This window comes from Petromyzon marinus, chromosome 16, assembly GCF_048934315.1.
Source record: "Petromyzon marinus isolate PM22_M1 ecotype Great Lakes invasive population chromosome 16, UKy_Petmar_22M1.pri1.0, whole genome shotgun sequence".
NCBI classification, from domain to species: domain Eukaryota; kingdom Metazoa; phylum Chordata; class Hyperoartia; order Petromyzontiformes; family Petromyzontidae; genus Petromyzon; species Petromyzon marinus.
The window spans coordinates 9,438,236-9,455,047 of NC_133682.1; the positions used below are offsets into that span (position 1 = coordinate 9,438,236).

At 47.5% G+C, this 16,812-nt stretch overlaps 1 protein-coding gene across 2 annotated transcripts in view; it reads right to left on the bottom strand.

The window, feature by feature from the left end:
- The window catches only part of LOC116942849 (uncharacterized), a 65,812-nt gene that overhangs the window by 21,607 nt on the left and 27,393 nt on the right, over positions 1-16,812 (bottom strand). The window contains exons 8-14 of one of the 2 annotated variants that reach the window (XM_032955219.2): positions 16,217-16,229; positions 15,348-15,432; positions 13,622-13,671; positions 13,144-13,247; positions 11,970-12,043; positions 10,615-10,882; positions 8,614-8,716 (exon numbers count right to left, since the gene is read on the bottom strand). In XM_032955219.2, the coding sequence (XP_032811110.2) occupies positions 8,614-8,716; positions 10,615-10,882; positions 11,970-12,043; positions 13,144-13,247; positions 13,622-13,671; positions 15,348-15,432; positions 16,217-16,229 (697 nt within the window). Of the gene's footprint in view, positions 1-8,613; positions 8,717-10,614; positions 10,883-11,969; positions 12,044-13,143; positions 13,248-13,621; positions 13,687-15,347; positions 15,433-16,216; positions 16,230-16,812 lie in introns of both variants that reach the window. The other variant, XM_032955218.2, reaches the window with a different exon arrangement.

Consider the following 16,812-nt stretch of genomic DNA (forward strand, 5'->3'; position numbering starts at 1 on the left):
GTCATTAAAATCATAACGAAATCACGCTGTCAACAGAGGGCATTGGAGCAAAATCCATTGTTGCACTGTATTATGCTTCAACATCTATCCTCCAGGCCCTTATCAACCCACACCTATGCATGTACTGTATGTTGAACTTCTTTCCAATGGTACGTACCAAACTGTGCTAATCGGAGGTGTGGGGGGAGAAGGACACCAAACTAAACACAAAAAAAATTATATCTAGATTTAAAAGTGTATAGCTCCCAGTGTTTTCCTAATATCGGAAGGAAGAGCATTCCAGACGGCCGCAGAGGCGCATCTGAAAGCGCCGCGATGCAGCGACCGTCTTTGTTCGATGGAGAGACAAAAGCCGCTACTAAACATGGCAAAGTACGGCCAAATAACCCCCAAAGCACGGGGGAGAGCACTCATTCAGCAGAGGATTGACAAAAGGAATGTACATGTACGTATATAGGTACATCCACAAACCAGGACGCCTAAGAGGGTTTGAGATATTATTGTTGCATGTTAGGGAATATGGCGATGAATCACTACTCACGGCCATTAGTTTTGATTTATAACCAGTAACTTCTGCAGCAAATTACAGAAGCACACTGGGCAGTGTAAGCTTACCATTCTGCGACATCATTTGTAAGGATTAGGCCACACTGCATCCACAATGGCCCTATATATAACCGTCAAACTCATCTGTAACAACACAGCAACAAAAAATTCAATTACACCCACGCAGGAAACAAAAAAAACCTACGGAACGCTCATTTTGAGACCGGGCGGGTTTCACCACGAGACGGAGGAAGTTCACGGACGGGCCCTGCGTGCAAAGTTGCGATGCGTACTTATTTTCAGAAGGGGGGGATTTTTTTTTCTTTCTCCACCTGACATCATCAAGGCACCATCAGTCATGAGGTCATACCCAGATGGCAAAAGCAGTAGCTGCGCGCTGCCCTGGGAAGCGGCGCATCCATCAACCCCGGCGTCGACCAGGCGGGTGGTGGAGGAAGCATGACGGCCGGGCCGTGTGGAATGACAGCAAAAGCGCGAGTGGGCACACGGGGGCACGCGTCTCAACGCGTGTTGCGCTTCTTTTGCACGGGACGTGGCCAACCGTGCTAATCGGAGGTGCGGCGGAAGGACAACAAATTAAAACACAAAAATCAGTTCTAAAGAAATGGGTTTTCAGTCGAAATCATTTAAAAGGGCATAGCTCCCCAGTGGCATCCTAATATCGGAAGCAATGGCATTCCAGACGGCCGCAGAAGCGCATCTGAAAGCGTGCGATGCGGTAACCGTCTTTGTTCGATGGTTAGCCAAAAGCCGCTGTGTTTTCAGCAAAAACACAGCGCTCCCGTGCTTAACCCCTACCACCCCACCCCCATCCCCAGCGCCCCCCGCCCCCCTCCACCCACTCCAAAACCCTACCCTATTTTCCAGCCCTACTACCTACGCGCGCGTCCGCTCTCTTTCGTCAAGAAAACTGATCGAGCAGATGGAAGTCGCTTCAGCGTTGGCGGAGGGAAGGAGCGAAAGTAGCGAGTATGTAATGCAGCAGTTCCAAGAAAGTGGGAATTGTATTACACGTGCGCTGTTGTGGGTAACAATATTGTAAACAGACATGGGTCTGTTTCACTGAATAAAAATAAAACAGCATTTGTCCCGTCAGCCTACGGGCCTTATGTATTCATGTTTTTCAGCAGCATAACCATTCAGCGGACCATTTAGTCGCATAGGCTAATGAATGAAACATTAAGTTAAGTGGCAAAATAGACCCTTATCTATCTGCTCAGTATTTAGTATCGAGACACTTTTTCAGATGGGTCTTGTATTGGGACGAGCATTTGGCATCAGGGAGGCAACCGGAGTACCCGGAGAAAATCCACGCTTACAAGGGGGCAACACCGGCCAGCTTGCATCCCTGCACGCCTTTGATAGCCTGGCAAGCGGTGGCAGTTACTCATACAAGTGCTGGACATCTGCGAAAAAGAGCCTCCTAGCTCATCGGATACCTCCAGTATAAACAAATATTGTGATTCTTATTAAGTTCAAACCAGGGTGGATGCTGCTAAGCTTCCGAGATCTGACGAGATCGCGTATATTTAGGGTAATTCTGTCACAGGCAATGATGTCTGTTCCTTTGTTTTGGATGTGATACAAATCCCTAAAAACACTGAACTCTCAAACATCTGTATGAAGGGGTCAGCAGTCTGCATGCTCTACTGCCATCTACAGACTACCTTGCTGGTCTGTGGGCAAGTACATCAGGGTCACGATTCCAGATCCTAATGATTATATTTCACATTGTGGTCAACGGTGGCACCTCTTGTGGCTGTAGGTGCTGTGAACACTCGTTGACCAATAACATACACAAATCTATAAACAGCCATCCTTACGCACGCGATTCCACGCATGTATAGTGTTGCGATCTGAGCGTGGCTTTTTCACTCCAGCGCTGTCCTCCAGACAGTCTCGTCCCTTCACCTGATGAAGGCCGCTTGTGTTGTGGCCGAAACGTCGTGAGAATATTATTGTGTTATTTTATTTTATCAATTTATTATTTTATTCTCATTCTACGTGACTTTACCGAAATAACCAAAGAAGATGTATAGTGTGCTTCAGAATGAATATTAAATGGACGCAATTACCACCCCCTACATTACATGCACGGTGATCTCTAGGGAATCCACCAACCCTGCCACCAAGAGCAGAATTTGAGGGTTGCGCCACCTTGCCCATGTGACCATTTGACGGCGGTCGCTGATTGCAGAGGCCAGGTTGATCAAGGATGCCGACGCGTTTGTGCAAGGGTTGGAAATTTCCACCTACAGAGGTAATATTTCAAGTAACAATTCTCCCCCGCTTGGGACAACTAAAAAAATTGCAACGCAATCACAGCCACGGTTTGATTGCAGACGCGATTATCCATCTTGATTTTACTGTCTCGTTTGTATTTCCCGTCTAGTTCCGTCTCATTCGACCCATCAGCCATGCATTCGTTAAAATCACCTTTTGAGCCCAATGAGATGAACCGTCGTTTTTTTTTTTCTCGAGAGACGCCTGCCAAAAAAAAATAATTGTACACAGGCATATAATTAGCATGACTCATACACGAACCATAAAAAATGTGTTCTTAGATGCACGATCGTATTGTTTGGAATACATCTCTCGGTTCAAAAATGTCGAGTTGCGCGTCGTACCCAAGAGTGCAATGAGATTCTGGCGTGTGCAATCGAGATTGGTGGTCCAAGTCCAGCCATTGCCGATCGACCACACACACACACACACTCTCTCCCAGCTGAGGGCATAATGCATTGCGCCAAAGGGAAAGGCACGGTTGCACAATGGAAGCTATATGGCTCCTCTCACAAGGCAGCCAAGATAAGTTCGCCAAATGAGCCACATGGGGAGCCGTTCCGCAGATTAGGCAGCCACAAAGTCAACCTTATCTCCATATATATAAAAGGCAAAGCTGTGATTATGTGTGTCTGTTCAAAATGTTTAGCGTACTTCCCGACATGCAACAAACTTGAAATTTGACATGTGGGTACTTCCACCATGCAAGAATTATAAAAATAGACTTTTGTTTTTTTGAGGGGGGGAGATCAATAATGCATATTATTTTTGCACGGCAAGCGAGCTGTGACGTCAAATCTGTCACGTGACCCACGCATGTGGAAGCGTAACGCATTGTAGTGTAGCGGTTAGCGTGCCGCGCTACGAACCCGGCGACCCGAGTTCGATTCCCGCTCACGGCCACCACCGGTGACGATTATTTTTACCGGTTCTGGGCCTCCCCTAGGTCGACTCAGCATCAAACGAGTAACTGCTGTGGTGTGTGAACATCGCCACTGGGGGGACAAAGGTGGCCAGGCGTGGTGCTGGCCACCCACCCCCTCGTGGGCCATGCCGGCCTTCATAGGTGCTCGCTAAAAGCACTTGCCCCCTACAGTCTCACAGGCTACACGGGGGATCTTTGTCTTTATCCTGTGTGTGTGGGGGGGGGAAGTTACTGCGTAGCGATTCTCGCGCTGTGCTACGAACCCGGCGACCCTGGTTCGATTCCCGCTCACGGCCACCACCGGTGACGATTATTTGAACTGGTCCTGGGCCTCCCCTAGGTCGACTCAGCCTGAGCCTCAAACGCGTAACTGGTGTGGTGTGTGAACATCGCCATTGGGGAGACAAAGGCGGCCGGGCGTGGTGAATCCAAGTCCCGGGCGAAGCTGGGTAGTCAAGCTAGTTATAAATAATACGTATGGGGTGGCACTGTGAAGGTGATTTTCTATAGTTTTAGAAAACATGGCTTATTTATGAAAGAGTAAATGGTTTGACATGGACACAAATTGAAGGCCCTGAGTCACATCCAGCATTGTCTCTTACTCCAAACAGAGCTGTTCGTTGCCTGCTGTATTGATGCCCGCAGGAGGGTGGGTGGGAGGGGCACGTGTTGGTGTCAATAGTGTTTGTGCATTTGAAGGTTGGCAAGAACGCCCGCAATTAACAAAAACCCACGAAGGGTCCGTGAAAGGAAAGGTGGCGGTGGCGACCGTGAAGACGTATGTATGTTGAATTTCTTACGCACCGTCCGTAGCCAACCGTGCTAATCGGAGGTATGCGGTAACGACGTTTGGCCAGCAGAGCCGGGCGAGCCGACGGACGGCGCCCCCTCACACAGCGGGGACCTCCCACGGCGCTGCCACATGACGGCTGCTACGCTTAATTTAGGCGCGCGTTGGGTTACGCTGCGACGGAAGCAGCGGCGCGGATGAACCGCGCCGCGGTTATTGAAAGCGTTTCGGCGACTGGGGGCGAGAGAGCGCGTCGGGATGGCGTTGAACGCCTCTCTGTACAAATTTTTTTTTGTTCACGGGCAGGAATTGTGCAAGCGGGCACAAATTTTAAAATACGACTACGACGCGCAGTTAGCGCCAAGTCATGCGCAAGGCATGCCCGGTGGAAAAGAACATTCAACCCTTATTTTTGGAAAACAAACTGCGGGAACCTCATGCACATTCGAGCTTCAGATTTTTTGCTGCGCTTGGGAAATATGCGGAGATGAAGCAAGGTAGCGACGTTCATCTCAACGTCTGCTGCCTCAGAGGCGGCCACCGCGGTTAGCACACTGCGCTGTGAACCCGGCGACCCGAGTTCGATTCCTAACCATGGCTTAAGCGAGTTTTCTTTAGACTTGCGAAGACATATTTAGACAATAGTATGATTCATTTCGTGTGATTTGTCCTGCGCTTGTAACATGTGTTTATAAAACGGATAATTTAAATATTTGTTATTTCTGCACAAAACCGAGTAAAAAGAATGAGGAAATCAGTTTTATAAAAATTGCATGTTAATATTGAGGGAAAAATAATATACAGATAGCAAACAAAATGTAGTGTCATTAAAGTACTGGTTATGCCTCAAATTTATATGCAAATGTGTTGAACCAAATGTAGTCCGTGCATATCAGCCTATACAACTATACACAAGCAGCATCACCCCCAGGCAGTGTTTCTCAAAATTCCCATATTTTTTTTCGTTCAACCCCATCATAAAAGTTCATGTTTTACTCACACTGAGACAATCGCCCCAAAGCCAAATCCATATAAGTTATCTACAAATATTGCCTTCGTCTTATTTAAATTCCATCTTGACGGCACCCTCACCTGACTTCCAAAAACGATGACTGCCGAACGGTGAAAGATATATTTCTTTAAACAAAAAAAACAAGAGTCGATATCCAGGAATAAAAAAAAAACAGCGGGTAACTGCGCACTTTGCAGCCTCATTTCATCTTCGGAAATGCCAAAGTTAGTCAAAAAAGATGATCGTCTCGTGTTGACACAGCAGGGCACTACTTCCAGAGCGGGTGTTTGTTTGGGGCAACCGATGGCCTCAGTTGGTGGCATTCTGCTCGCCAAACAACGTGTGGCAGCTCGAGGGGAGGTTGGGGGAAGAGACAACTGACCTCGGTGCCCGGTGAAGGCACAGAAATAGACAAAGAGAGCGGCATGCCCACCGCTGAAAAAACACCAGCCCTGTGACAGCGTCCGGCGTTGGTTGGTGTCTTTAGCGTGACCGAGTCGCTCAACGGGCTCGCGGTTTCCCACGTCAAGAGCTTTCCCCGAGTAGCCGCCAGTTAGACACCGGCGTTCAGTCACTTGTAATTGAACCAAGTCCCAAGCGTCGGGATGCTGCCATGGTGTAACGATTAGCACACTGGATTAGCAATCCAAGGGTCACTGGTCTGATCTCCCGGCACGGCAGTTGAAAACAATGGAGAAAGTTTTTTTTTGTTTTAATCCCCACACATCTTTGTCCACAGTTGGTCGATCGGCAGTTCGCATTTGGTGGGGTAAAGGGGTGGGCACTTGAGCTTCTTCTGTGAAATCTGGCCAGCATGGGTTAGGCCAAAATGCCCTCTAGAGGGGCACCTACAGAGATCCCTGAAATGGAAGCCCCTTCGACCAGCAGTCGTGTTAGCAAGCGAAATCGCAGGGCTGTGCGTTTGTCTGTTAATCAAATGTAATGAGCTCATTGTCTCAGCTCGCCAACAATCAGAGATTATAAGAAACTGTTATATGAAAAGTGGATATTAAATTAGTTTAGGCAAGTTCAGCTCCTAGATTTAAAATGTTTACACCATAATAAAGGTTTATTGGGTTAGATCGCATAAATATAAACGCGTCATTAAAACTGCCACCACTAACCCAAAACATCTTTATTATGGATAATATTGGTTGCGAGAGCCTATGTGCTCAACCAAATTTGTACATCTCAAATAGTTGACATGCAGAAACCAATTATTTACAGATCGGAAGAGGATATCTACAAGCGCAATGAAGTGACTCCAAAAGTAATTATTTCGTGTCACTTGACTTGGCGCGATGCTCTGCTGACAACAACATTTCGGAAGGACGTTTCCTTGCCTCGTGCCGTGGTTATATTTGAACATAGGATGTAAGTGGAGCTAAAGTCAACTTATTTCAATACTGTCAATTCAAGAGCTAGCCAGGTGACTTGAGATCAGAACACTGGGCTGGCACCGCTGAGATGGTGGGTTTCGATCTGGCCAAGTGGAGTAAGTTGAGGGCCTCAACCCAGTCGCCAATGTCCACGTACAAATTCGAATATTACATTAGTATTTTCAATCGATTTGGCAAAAGAAGACTAGCTCTGAAAATTAAATAAATTATCTTACGTTTTGATGACAGTGTGATCAACATCTTTACAACAGGTCACATAGGGAAGTGGAGAATAAGAGGTTTGAAAAGGAGGTGGTCTCATAACCAGTTCTATGACATCTTCTTCCATGCGCCGTTCAATCGCATGCGTCGATGCAATGGATACCTCATCTCACAGCAAGATACCAATAGTAAAATCTGAATAAAACTGACACAAAGATAGTTTTCTTATTTTAAGCCACCAATTCTTTAAAATAACTAAGTTCCTCCCATGAATCCAAGTCACAGCATGGTCAACCTTATACACCAAAAATAACATGCGTTTTTTTCCTTATGTACACACTAAATAAAGTTGAAAGATAATTTTCCATAACTGCCTTTTATTCACACAACTGCCCATCAACACATTTTCTTTGGTGTAATATAAGGTAACTTTTCCCAACAATTAACTCGTATATTTTTACAAAGACTCGTTTAGTAACTTAATTCATGCGCTGGTGGGAAAGCAAACGTTGGCAGAAATTGCACTTTCGCCAACACATTAATCAGGCCCATTGTCCAAGCAGGCCACGAAGATTTGTGAAGACCCCACACCTCTGATTGTAGATGTTGTGGCTTGGCTCTGCAACACACCGGTCAGCTGTACTAGTAACGAATTGGCACGTTCTGTGTACGTGACAAACCTTACTAATCGGCTGTGAAGGGTGGTGGCGGGTTTAACAACGGATTTATATATTTACACGATCTAACCCAAAAAAACCTGTATTATGACCCCACCAAAGTGTGCGCTGATAAAAAAAAACTTTCCAAAAGTGCCCAGCGCTACGTGGACCTCCACCGCCCCCTTGTGTTTGCTGTCAGGCAGTGGACGGACTTTCAATGTCTCACGCTAAAGTGTTGTGGTACTATGTAGAAAAACGAGTCCTGTGACGTTTTAACTTTTTTTTTAACATGCCCCTGTCTGCATGCCCACGAAAGAAAAAAAAGTGCCTAATGCTGGCAAGCCATACTTCACCACGCTGGTCAGTGTAGGTTGGGTGAAAGCACAGATGAGGGAGTAACAGCAGCAATACAAAAATGGATTTGCTGCAGCCGATAGCACCCTTCTGTGCATCGTGGTCACACCCACCTACGGACTACCCAGGCTCAAGACGGCTCAGCTTCCGAGACATAATATGATCGGGTGTGTTCCAGATGATTTGGTCGTAGGTGTAATTTCTTCAGAAAAAAAGCATTAATGGACAACTTTCCGAGTTAATTTTTTATTTGTGTCTCTAGGCTATCTGCCACTGAATCAGGTGGTGGTGGGTGCCAGGGAGGGGGGGGGGGTGTGGGTAAAAACAATTACTCTCCGAACACAAAATATGACAACAAAAACATCGACGCACACATTTTAGGCGCGACATACAAAGCAAAAGGGGAAAGATGACGGACTCACGGGAAGCGCTGGGAAGGCCGTGTCACTTGGAACAAGGCCTTCGTCCGCTGTCTGTCGGTACCACGGGTCGCTCACTTGAGGAGACCGCATTCGCCCAAATGCTCTGGGCAACACGGGAGAGAAAAGAAACGCCAGTGAGTACAATCACAATACTAGAACTAGTAACTATTTTATTTTACGGTACCAGGTAAGGGCCCCGCTGTGCTGCAGAGATATTTTTCAGAAGCGACCTGGCCACCGCGAATGGTAGCTCAATAAAGTGGCTTATCGCATAGAAATTTATAGCAGACAAATATTCTAAATGCACGTTGATTCTAAATGTGGAGAAAGAAGCCCGGAGGACCCGGAGAACAACACACGCGACCACAGGGAGTCAGGGTCGGGATTGAACCCACGACCTCCTGTATACCAGGCGAGGTAGTTAACATCTCCTAGCCACCGTGATGATGATGAGAGAGACGCAAACTCCAAATATACAGGGAGTCAGGGTCGGGATCGAACCCACGACCTCCTGTATACCAGGCGAGGTAGTTAACATCTCCTAGCCACCGTGATGATGATGACAGAGAGAAACGCAAACTCCAAATATAAAGCAGGCGTCAGGGTCGGGATCGAACCCACGACCTCCTGTATACAAGGCGAGGTAGTTAACATCTCCTAGCCACTGTGATGATGATGAGAGAGAGAGAGACGCAAACTCCAAATATACAGAGAGTCAGGGTCGGGATTGAACCCACGACCTCCTGTATACCAGGCGAGGTAGTTAACATCTCCTAGCCAGCGTGATGATGATGACAGAGAGAAACGCAAATTCCAAATATACAGCAGGCGTCAGGGTCGGGATCGAACCCACGACCTCCTGTATACAAGGCGAGGTAGTTAACATCTCCTAGCCACCGTGATGATGATGAGAGAGAGACGCAAACTCCAAATATACAGGGAGTCAGGGTCGGGATTGAACCCACGACCTCCTGTATACCAGGCGAGGTAGTTAACATCTCCTAGCCACCGTGGCGCACTCCCTTCCTCCAGCCATCCGTGCTGTCAACTCCCTGGCTCCGTTCAAGTCCAGGCTTCCTCTGCCTCCGACTGCTATCATGTCCCCAGCACTGATGTTTGCATATTGCACCAGGCGCTTATTTAAGGCTGGGTGCGGACTCTCACACACACATACACAAGCGCTAACACTCATACACCATTTAATACACAAACAGATACTCCATATAGCATATAACAGACTGTTGGTGCAAGTGTGGTTAGCAAGCACCGATCGGCACGGCACACGAGGGCATGGGTGGCCAAGTACTATGCTTGGCTACATTCCTCTCCCCAGGTTCTGATGTTTACACGCTAAACCAGGTACTCATTTAAGACTGAGTCACCTCAGGGGAGGCCCAGGACCAGTCAAAATATTTGCCACTTTTATTGGCCGTAAACTGCATGCACAAGACAAAGACCCCTCCTGATAGCCTTAACGGACCTTTGGAAGTAATTGCTATTCGTGAGCACCTACGAAGACTGGAACGATACACGAGATGGTGGGTGGCCAAGCACCACGCGAGACCGTCTTTGTCTCCCCAGTAGTGGTTTATACACTGCCCCAGGTACTCATTTAAAGGCAGAGTCGACCAAGGTAGGGGAGGCCCAGGATCGGTTCAGATCATCGTTACTGGTATTGGCTGTGAGAGGGAATGGAACTCAAGTCGCTGGATTCATAGCACAGTGTGCTAACCACGACACTCCCGTTTCCCACTACATGCGCACACACAGACAACAACAGCCGCCAATTTGCCACTAAGTGGCGGTAAAGTCAACACAGCGCTTGTGCCAGGCCAGGTGCACTGCCGAGGCCACATGAAGTATGAAAGGCTGGCTGGAGGCCAAGGAACGGACCCAGGTGCCATGAGTTGACTGAGATAACTGGCGGATGCACCACCTGTGCCCCCTCCAAAGACAAAGATACCCCGTATAGCCTTAACAGACGCACACACGCACACACACCTTGCTTGATGGACCGGCCCCACTGCCTTGTTGGGCGGCCCTCCCTGAACGAGGCCAGAGTAGTCCATCATGGACGGGTTGTACTCCATGCTGCAGTCGTGCTGCGCCAGCGAGCGCATTGCCCCTGACTTGTGTTGTTGCTGCTGCTGCTGCTGCATGCGTGGGGGGAGGCTCATCTGACCGCGGGGGGCGCCCTCCCGCTCTCCCGGGCGCCCTCTCACGTCCCGCCTCTTCCCACCCTTGTTCCAGCCGTCCTGCTCCGCCAAGTCTGGAGAGATCGGGCACGAACTTAAACATAAAATCCGACGTGAAGATCTGTGCAAAAGTCAGTGCCATCAATTCCTGGCGACGTTGCGGGCCGACACCTAAAAATGCTTAGCAAACTCTGGTAGTCTTCCCTCCAAGTATTAGCCAATCTTGATTTGAAGCTTTCGTGACTGCAGGAATCCATACTCATTGGTTCTTTCGGTAAAGTCACGGAGTGAGAAAAATAAAATAAAAAATCATCACGACGTTTTATTTTTTATTTTATTTTTCTACCTACGTGACTTTACCGAAAGAACCAAAGAATAAGGATTGACCAGGCTGAAAATCTGCTTAGCTCATGAGATCTGATAAAATCGGGCACAGTTAGTGTGATTTGGTCATAATTACTTTACCAGTGCAAACAATTTGAGGTCGAGGTCAAGAGTTCATCACAGCTAATGTTGTTCTGCTAAACCCAAGGTCAGATTTTCTCTCTCCACGGGCTTCTACCATGCACCTCTTCTGTTCTGTCATCTTCCGCTAACGTTACCGATGATACAAAACCTGGCCATCGCTTCCTTCATCCCGTCAGATGCCTTAGCCGTTGCAGTGCCAACAATCCACCTCCAAGGTATAGTCCACCAATTTCATCGCCAGCAACTGGCCTTAGCTCTTTCCCGCGATCGCCAACCTCCAGGTGTCACCCAAATGTGCATCCTGGTATCCTTCCCTTCTCCATCCTGCACGCATGCCCCACTCACTGCAACCGTCTATGACCGCTTACATCAACAAAACTGCGTTGCGATGCTTTAGAGTCTGAATCTCAAAGTAGGTAACTCTCTTGCGTCTCAGAATTCCGAGCCATGCATTGCATTGCACACAATGTACAAATTAAATGTGGCTCAAATAATCAGGTGTTAAACTTACTCATGTGCTAAAGAACGATCATTGACGTCAACAGAATGAACGCAGCTGGCGGTGCGAGCCACGCGATACGAGGCATGCGCAGTTTTGTCGATCAAAGTGAAATTTTATTCATCCCCGTGCTTGGGGGCCACACGGCAGCCCTGATAAATAATTTGTGCACGCGCGTCGCTGCAAGCGGATACCTGGAGCCGATCCCCAGTACGTTAGTGTCGGGTTCCAGGAGAGCGGCTTCAGATTCTTCAAGGCAACACATTTACTGAAACACACGCACGCATTGTCATGAAATCGCACCGAGACACACATTGACAAACTTTTTTTAAAATTTTAACCAGGTAAGGCCCACTGAGCTGTACAAGTATAGCTCTCTTTCAGAAGCGACCCGGCCACAAATGATAGCGCTACGAAGTGGCTTATTGCGTGGAAATTTACAGCAGCCAAATACTCTAAATGCATGTTGATTCTAAATGTGGAGAAAAAAAAACAGAGGAACCGGAGATGAATCAACGCGGCCACGGGGAGAACATGCAAGCTCCAAATATACAGGTGGCAGGGTCGGTATTGCACATAAGACCTTCTGTATACCAGGCGAGGTAGTTAATATCTTATCACTTATACAATCGCGCACCCAGCTAAGGTAACTAAGAGAGAAATACAAAATCTCACAAGACAGATAATGCTTTCCAATCGTGTGCCTGTTATGTAGTTTACTATGCATGGCCAATAGACATCTCAATTGACAAAACACAAAAACTCCCAAGAATGAAAGTGCAAGTTCAAATCCTGATCAGGAGTGACACAGCCCCCGAACATTATCATCATTATCTTCAACATTCCTAACAAAAATAAAAACAGCTGCTGCATCCTGATGGGATGATTGGGGCCGTCGGCTACGGCTGGTCACCATCAAAGCCAGCGCCAGCAACAACGAACCACCACCAGCAACGGCACGGGAACGTGTGTATGTTGAACTTCTTTCACACCATATGTAGCCAACCGTGCTAATCGGAGGTGCGGGGGAAAGGCCAACAAACTAAACACAAAAAGCAGTTCTAAAAAAATGAGTTTTCAATTTCAATTTAAAAGTGCATAACTCCAGTGGATTCCTAATATCAGAAGGAAGAGCGTTCCAGACGGCCGCAGAAGCGCATCTGAAAGCGCACGATGCAGAAACCATCTTTGTTCGATGGCCAGCCAAGAGCCATTGCTGCCGACTGCTGCGGCTGCGAGAATGACCGGAGCGCGCGTGACGCTTTATGCTCTTCAACAATATCAGCAAGGCATTGCGGTTTATTTGTGGAAAGCACTTTGTGTGTAACGAGTGCGACCTTATAACGGCAACCGGAAAACGGTGCTCACCTGCCCTTGAGCTCCTCCACGTAGACGTTGACGGGCCCGTTCTCCGTGAAGATCTCCGTGATGTACGCGGGGTAGTAGCGGTCTCCCCGCTCCTCAACGCGCACCTGGGAGCGGTCAAACACGCAAACACATGATGATCAAACACAACACGATGTGGATATATACAGTGCCTAAATATGACCGCGTGTTTATAGATATCACGTAATGGAAGAAACGAACATGCACACAACGGAGTAGGCATGCAAAGGATTATTCACTTTGCAGATTTAAATAAATTGTTATCATCGTGCGGTACTCGAAGATCTAGAGCACATGTGGAAACAAAACAGTACGAACGATTCTTTACTGAAATGTGACCACGAATGTAACAATTCATCAGTGGGGGGTATAGATGCCCAAGAGTGAAGCAAAGGGAGCAACAGTTGCATCACGTCCTCATACACAACAAACAAAAAAGTGTGAATGGAAGAGAGCTCACCAGACACTGATCGCCTTCCGAGAAATGAACTCCAGGAGCCGATCCATGATCTGCTTCGTGTTGCTCTGCGCCAGAAAGTAGGCACGCTCATGATCAATTTGCCTCGGCAAAGCTTTCGAATGTTAAAAAAGTACAGCTGGAGTTTACAACATTGCAGTTAACTTTCGATTACCCGAGGGTAGATTAACTGGGTTTCATATGAGCCAAACGTTAAATCCGGAGTAACTTTTGTCGACCCGTGTACGAAAGTTTAGCTGCAAGATGGCAGCCAAAGTTGAATTCGCGATCACTGGGACTCACAGATCCACCATCATGACCAACTGGGAGAACTATTCAAATATTAAAATTAAACGATTAATCAAATATAAATTGGCAGCTATATTTTTTTATATGGCGGGGAGTTGGTTGGTCGGCAATGTTTTCTATGCTTGTGTGGAGGTCGCTGGAGCCAGTGGACAGCTTCACAAGCGCCGTGTGGTAAATATCTCTACCGCAGCCTGCCAACGATAAACGCGGACAGCCTCGTCACTATGTGCTTCCCACGGTTTGAGATCGGCACCGACATTCGCACTTCTTCTTTCGTACGGCTGATGTAGATGCAGAGCAACAACTACAATGTCACATGCAGGTTCTCGAGCCAAGATAACCGCGTCAGGAGGAGCGGCGTGTACACCGCTGCGATTTCGCCTTCGTATATTTGTGGATCGGGGCATTGCATCGTTACACGTTGCACGGTCTGTTCTGGATGACCACAGTCGCACACTACTACTGGAGAGTTTTACATTTTACAATCGCACTGTGGGTTATTCACAATTGTCCATAGGTGTATGACGAAAGAGCTGCCCGCGTCTCCCGTGCGAAACGAAACTAAAACTATTTAAATAAAATTTGTTCAACTAAACTAAAAAATGCAAATTATTTTACCAGGTAAGGGCCCACTGAGCTATATAGCTCTTTTTCAGAAGCGACCTGGCGACGAATGATGTGGAAATTAATAGCAGCCAAATACTCTAATCGCATGTTCCTAAATGTGGAGGGAAAAAAAAAACCAGAGGACCTGGAGAAAAATTAACGCAACCACGGGGAGAGAAACTTGCACACTCCAAACATACAGCGGGAGTCAGGGTCGGGATCAAACCCACGACCTCCTGCATACCAGGCGAGGTAGTTAACATCACCTAGCCACCGTGATGATGATGAGTGAGAGAGAGACGCAAACACCAAATATACAGTAGGCGTCAGGGGCGGAGCCAGGGGGGGTGACAGGGGTGACATTCTGCGTACAAGTGTACGACACTCGGTCTGGTGGACTCCGTGCAACTGCATTGTCAGAGTGTGTCGGCAACCGATGGCGTCTGGTTCAACAGCCTGACTCTCTAATCATTCTTGAAATTAAAATTTGTTGAATGTCACCCCGGCCTGAAATCCTGGCTCCGCCCCTGGTAGGCGTCAAGGTTGGGATCGAACCCACGACCTCCTGTATACCAGGCGAGGTAGTTAACATCTCCTAGCCACCGCGGCGTTCACGCTCAACCCCTATGGCGACCGGCACGATTTACATAGTGGAGTACAAAAGCACAAGCCCCGTACTGTAAAAACGCTCATTCATACACAACACCAAGACTCTGCCCTGGCCCCCTTTGTTCAGCGCTGTTTGCTTACGACAAACAATACCTGTGGTGTCTGTCTTTGACAACAGGCGGTGGGTGGCTAGAGCAACATTTACCTTTCCTGGAAGCAACCCACACCTCAAACTCCACGTTTCTGTACACAAACGGGTCCAGCGACTTCATGACGCTGAATGGGACGGACTGCAATCGTAAACACGCACGCAAGCACACTCACGCAATCAACTACTTGCACACCGTCCATGTAGGTTCAACATCGGCAGCCTTGATCAATTCACTGCTGGATGAAGGCCTTGCTGAGCAGTTGCCATTCTCCCGTAGGCACGCAAGATAACAATCCATCTAGCTCCTGCACAAAAGGCCCATTTCATCGTTGCAGGCGTGTTCAATGATCAAAAAAATCTACTCCAGCAAGTGCCTATATTTCACCTGAAAGAGATTTAACGTTGCTCAAATAAGCATATGGGAAAACATATATACGTATTTATCATCAATTTGGTTGGTGGCTCGTGCAGATTTGTAAAATAAAAGTTGTAAAATGGCCAAACACGGCGAGCTTCGAGCTGTTTTTCAGATGTCAGTACAGGAAGCGGATTCCTAAATCCATCTGTGCGAAGCTGTGAGAGTTATCCCCTCGTGCGTGCTGGTTTTTTTCCCTTGGTAGTCGAGTTAGCTCTCCACAGGCAAAACGTTTGTGTTAATGGAAATTGCCACTACTTCAAAGCGCAGGACCCTACTGTAAAAATCTCGGATACGACATGCGGCATTCCCCGACTAAATTAAACATCCATACGCTGACTAATTTTACTTGTGAACATTGTAAGCAGCTAGCTGCTGATTAGTTGACGAGCAAAACTGTGACGGTTAATGGGAAATGTGCCACCGTGTTAGCTTGGGTTACTGAACACTATTGCATAACGCAATTCTTTTAAAAAAACATAAAAATAAATTATTGTATATTGCTTACCTCGATGTCTCCCCTGGAAAGAAGAAATAAAAAGGACAGGATTAATAAAACATCTCGATATAACTTCACCAATGCAACACTATTGCTTAAGGCAATGAATATCCCAACTGTTATACATACGACAATGGACTGTACATGTTCACTCGGCTCCAGGCTTGAACATCCGCTGTGTACACCGCTCGTATTCCACATCAACCACTGGGTTGTTTGACCATACTTCACCACGCTGGTGAGCGCGAGCCGGCGAAGCCAAGAAGAGGTGGGGGCCCGGTACCAGCTCGGATATCACTCGCCACCGGTGTCATTCATTTGTCGGGTACAGAACTCGGCGTCGGCGGGCTCATGATGACGTGTCCAAACCCACACAATGCGGTGTGCGCAAAATTCTCCAAAGTCCAAAATCAGCTGTCAAATTACTGTAGTGGGATTATACACGGCAAGCATCGCCCCCACTGGCAGACTCATGGCCTGGGTCACTCTTGCAAATGAGACTTTATCCTGATCTCTTGAGTTCTGACCTAGTTAAACAAGATCAACTTGAAACTTGAACCACCGCATGAATTGAATGAGCGTGGCACAAAGAAGGGGAGGTGGAA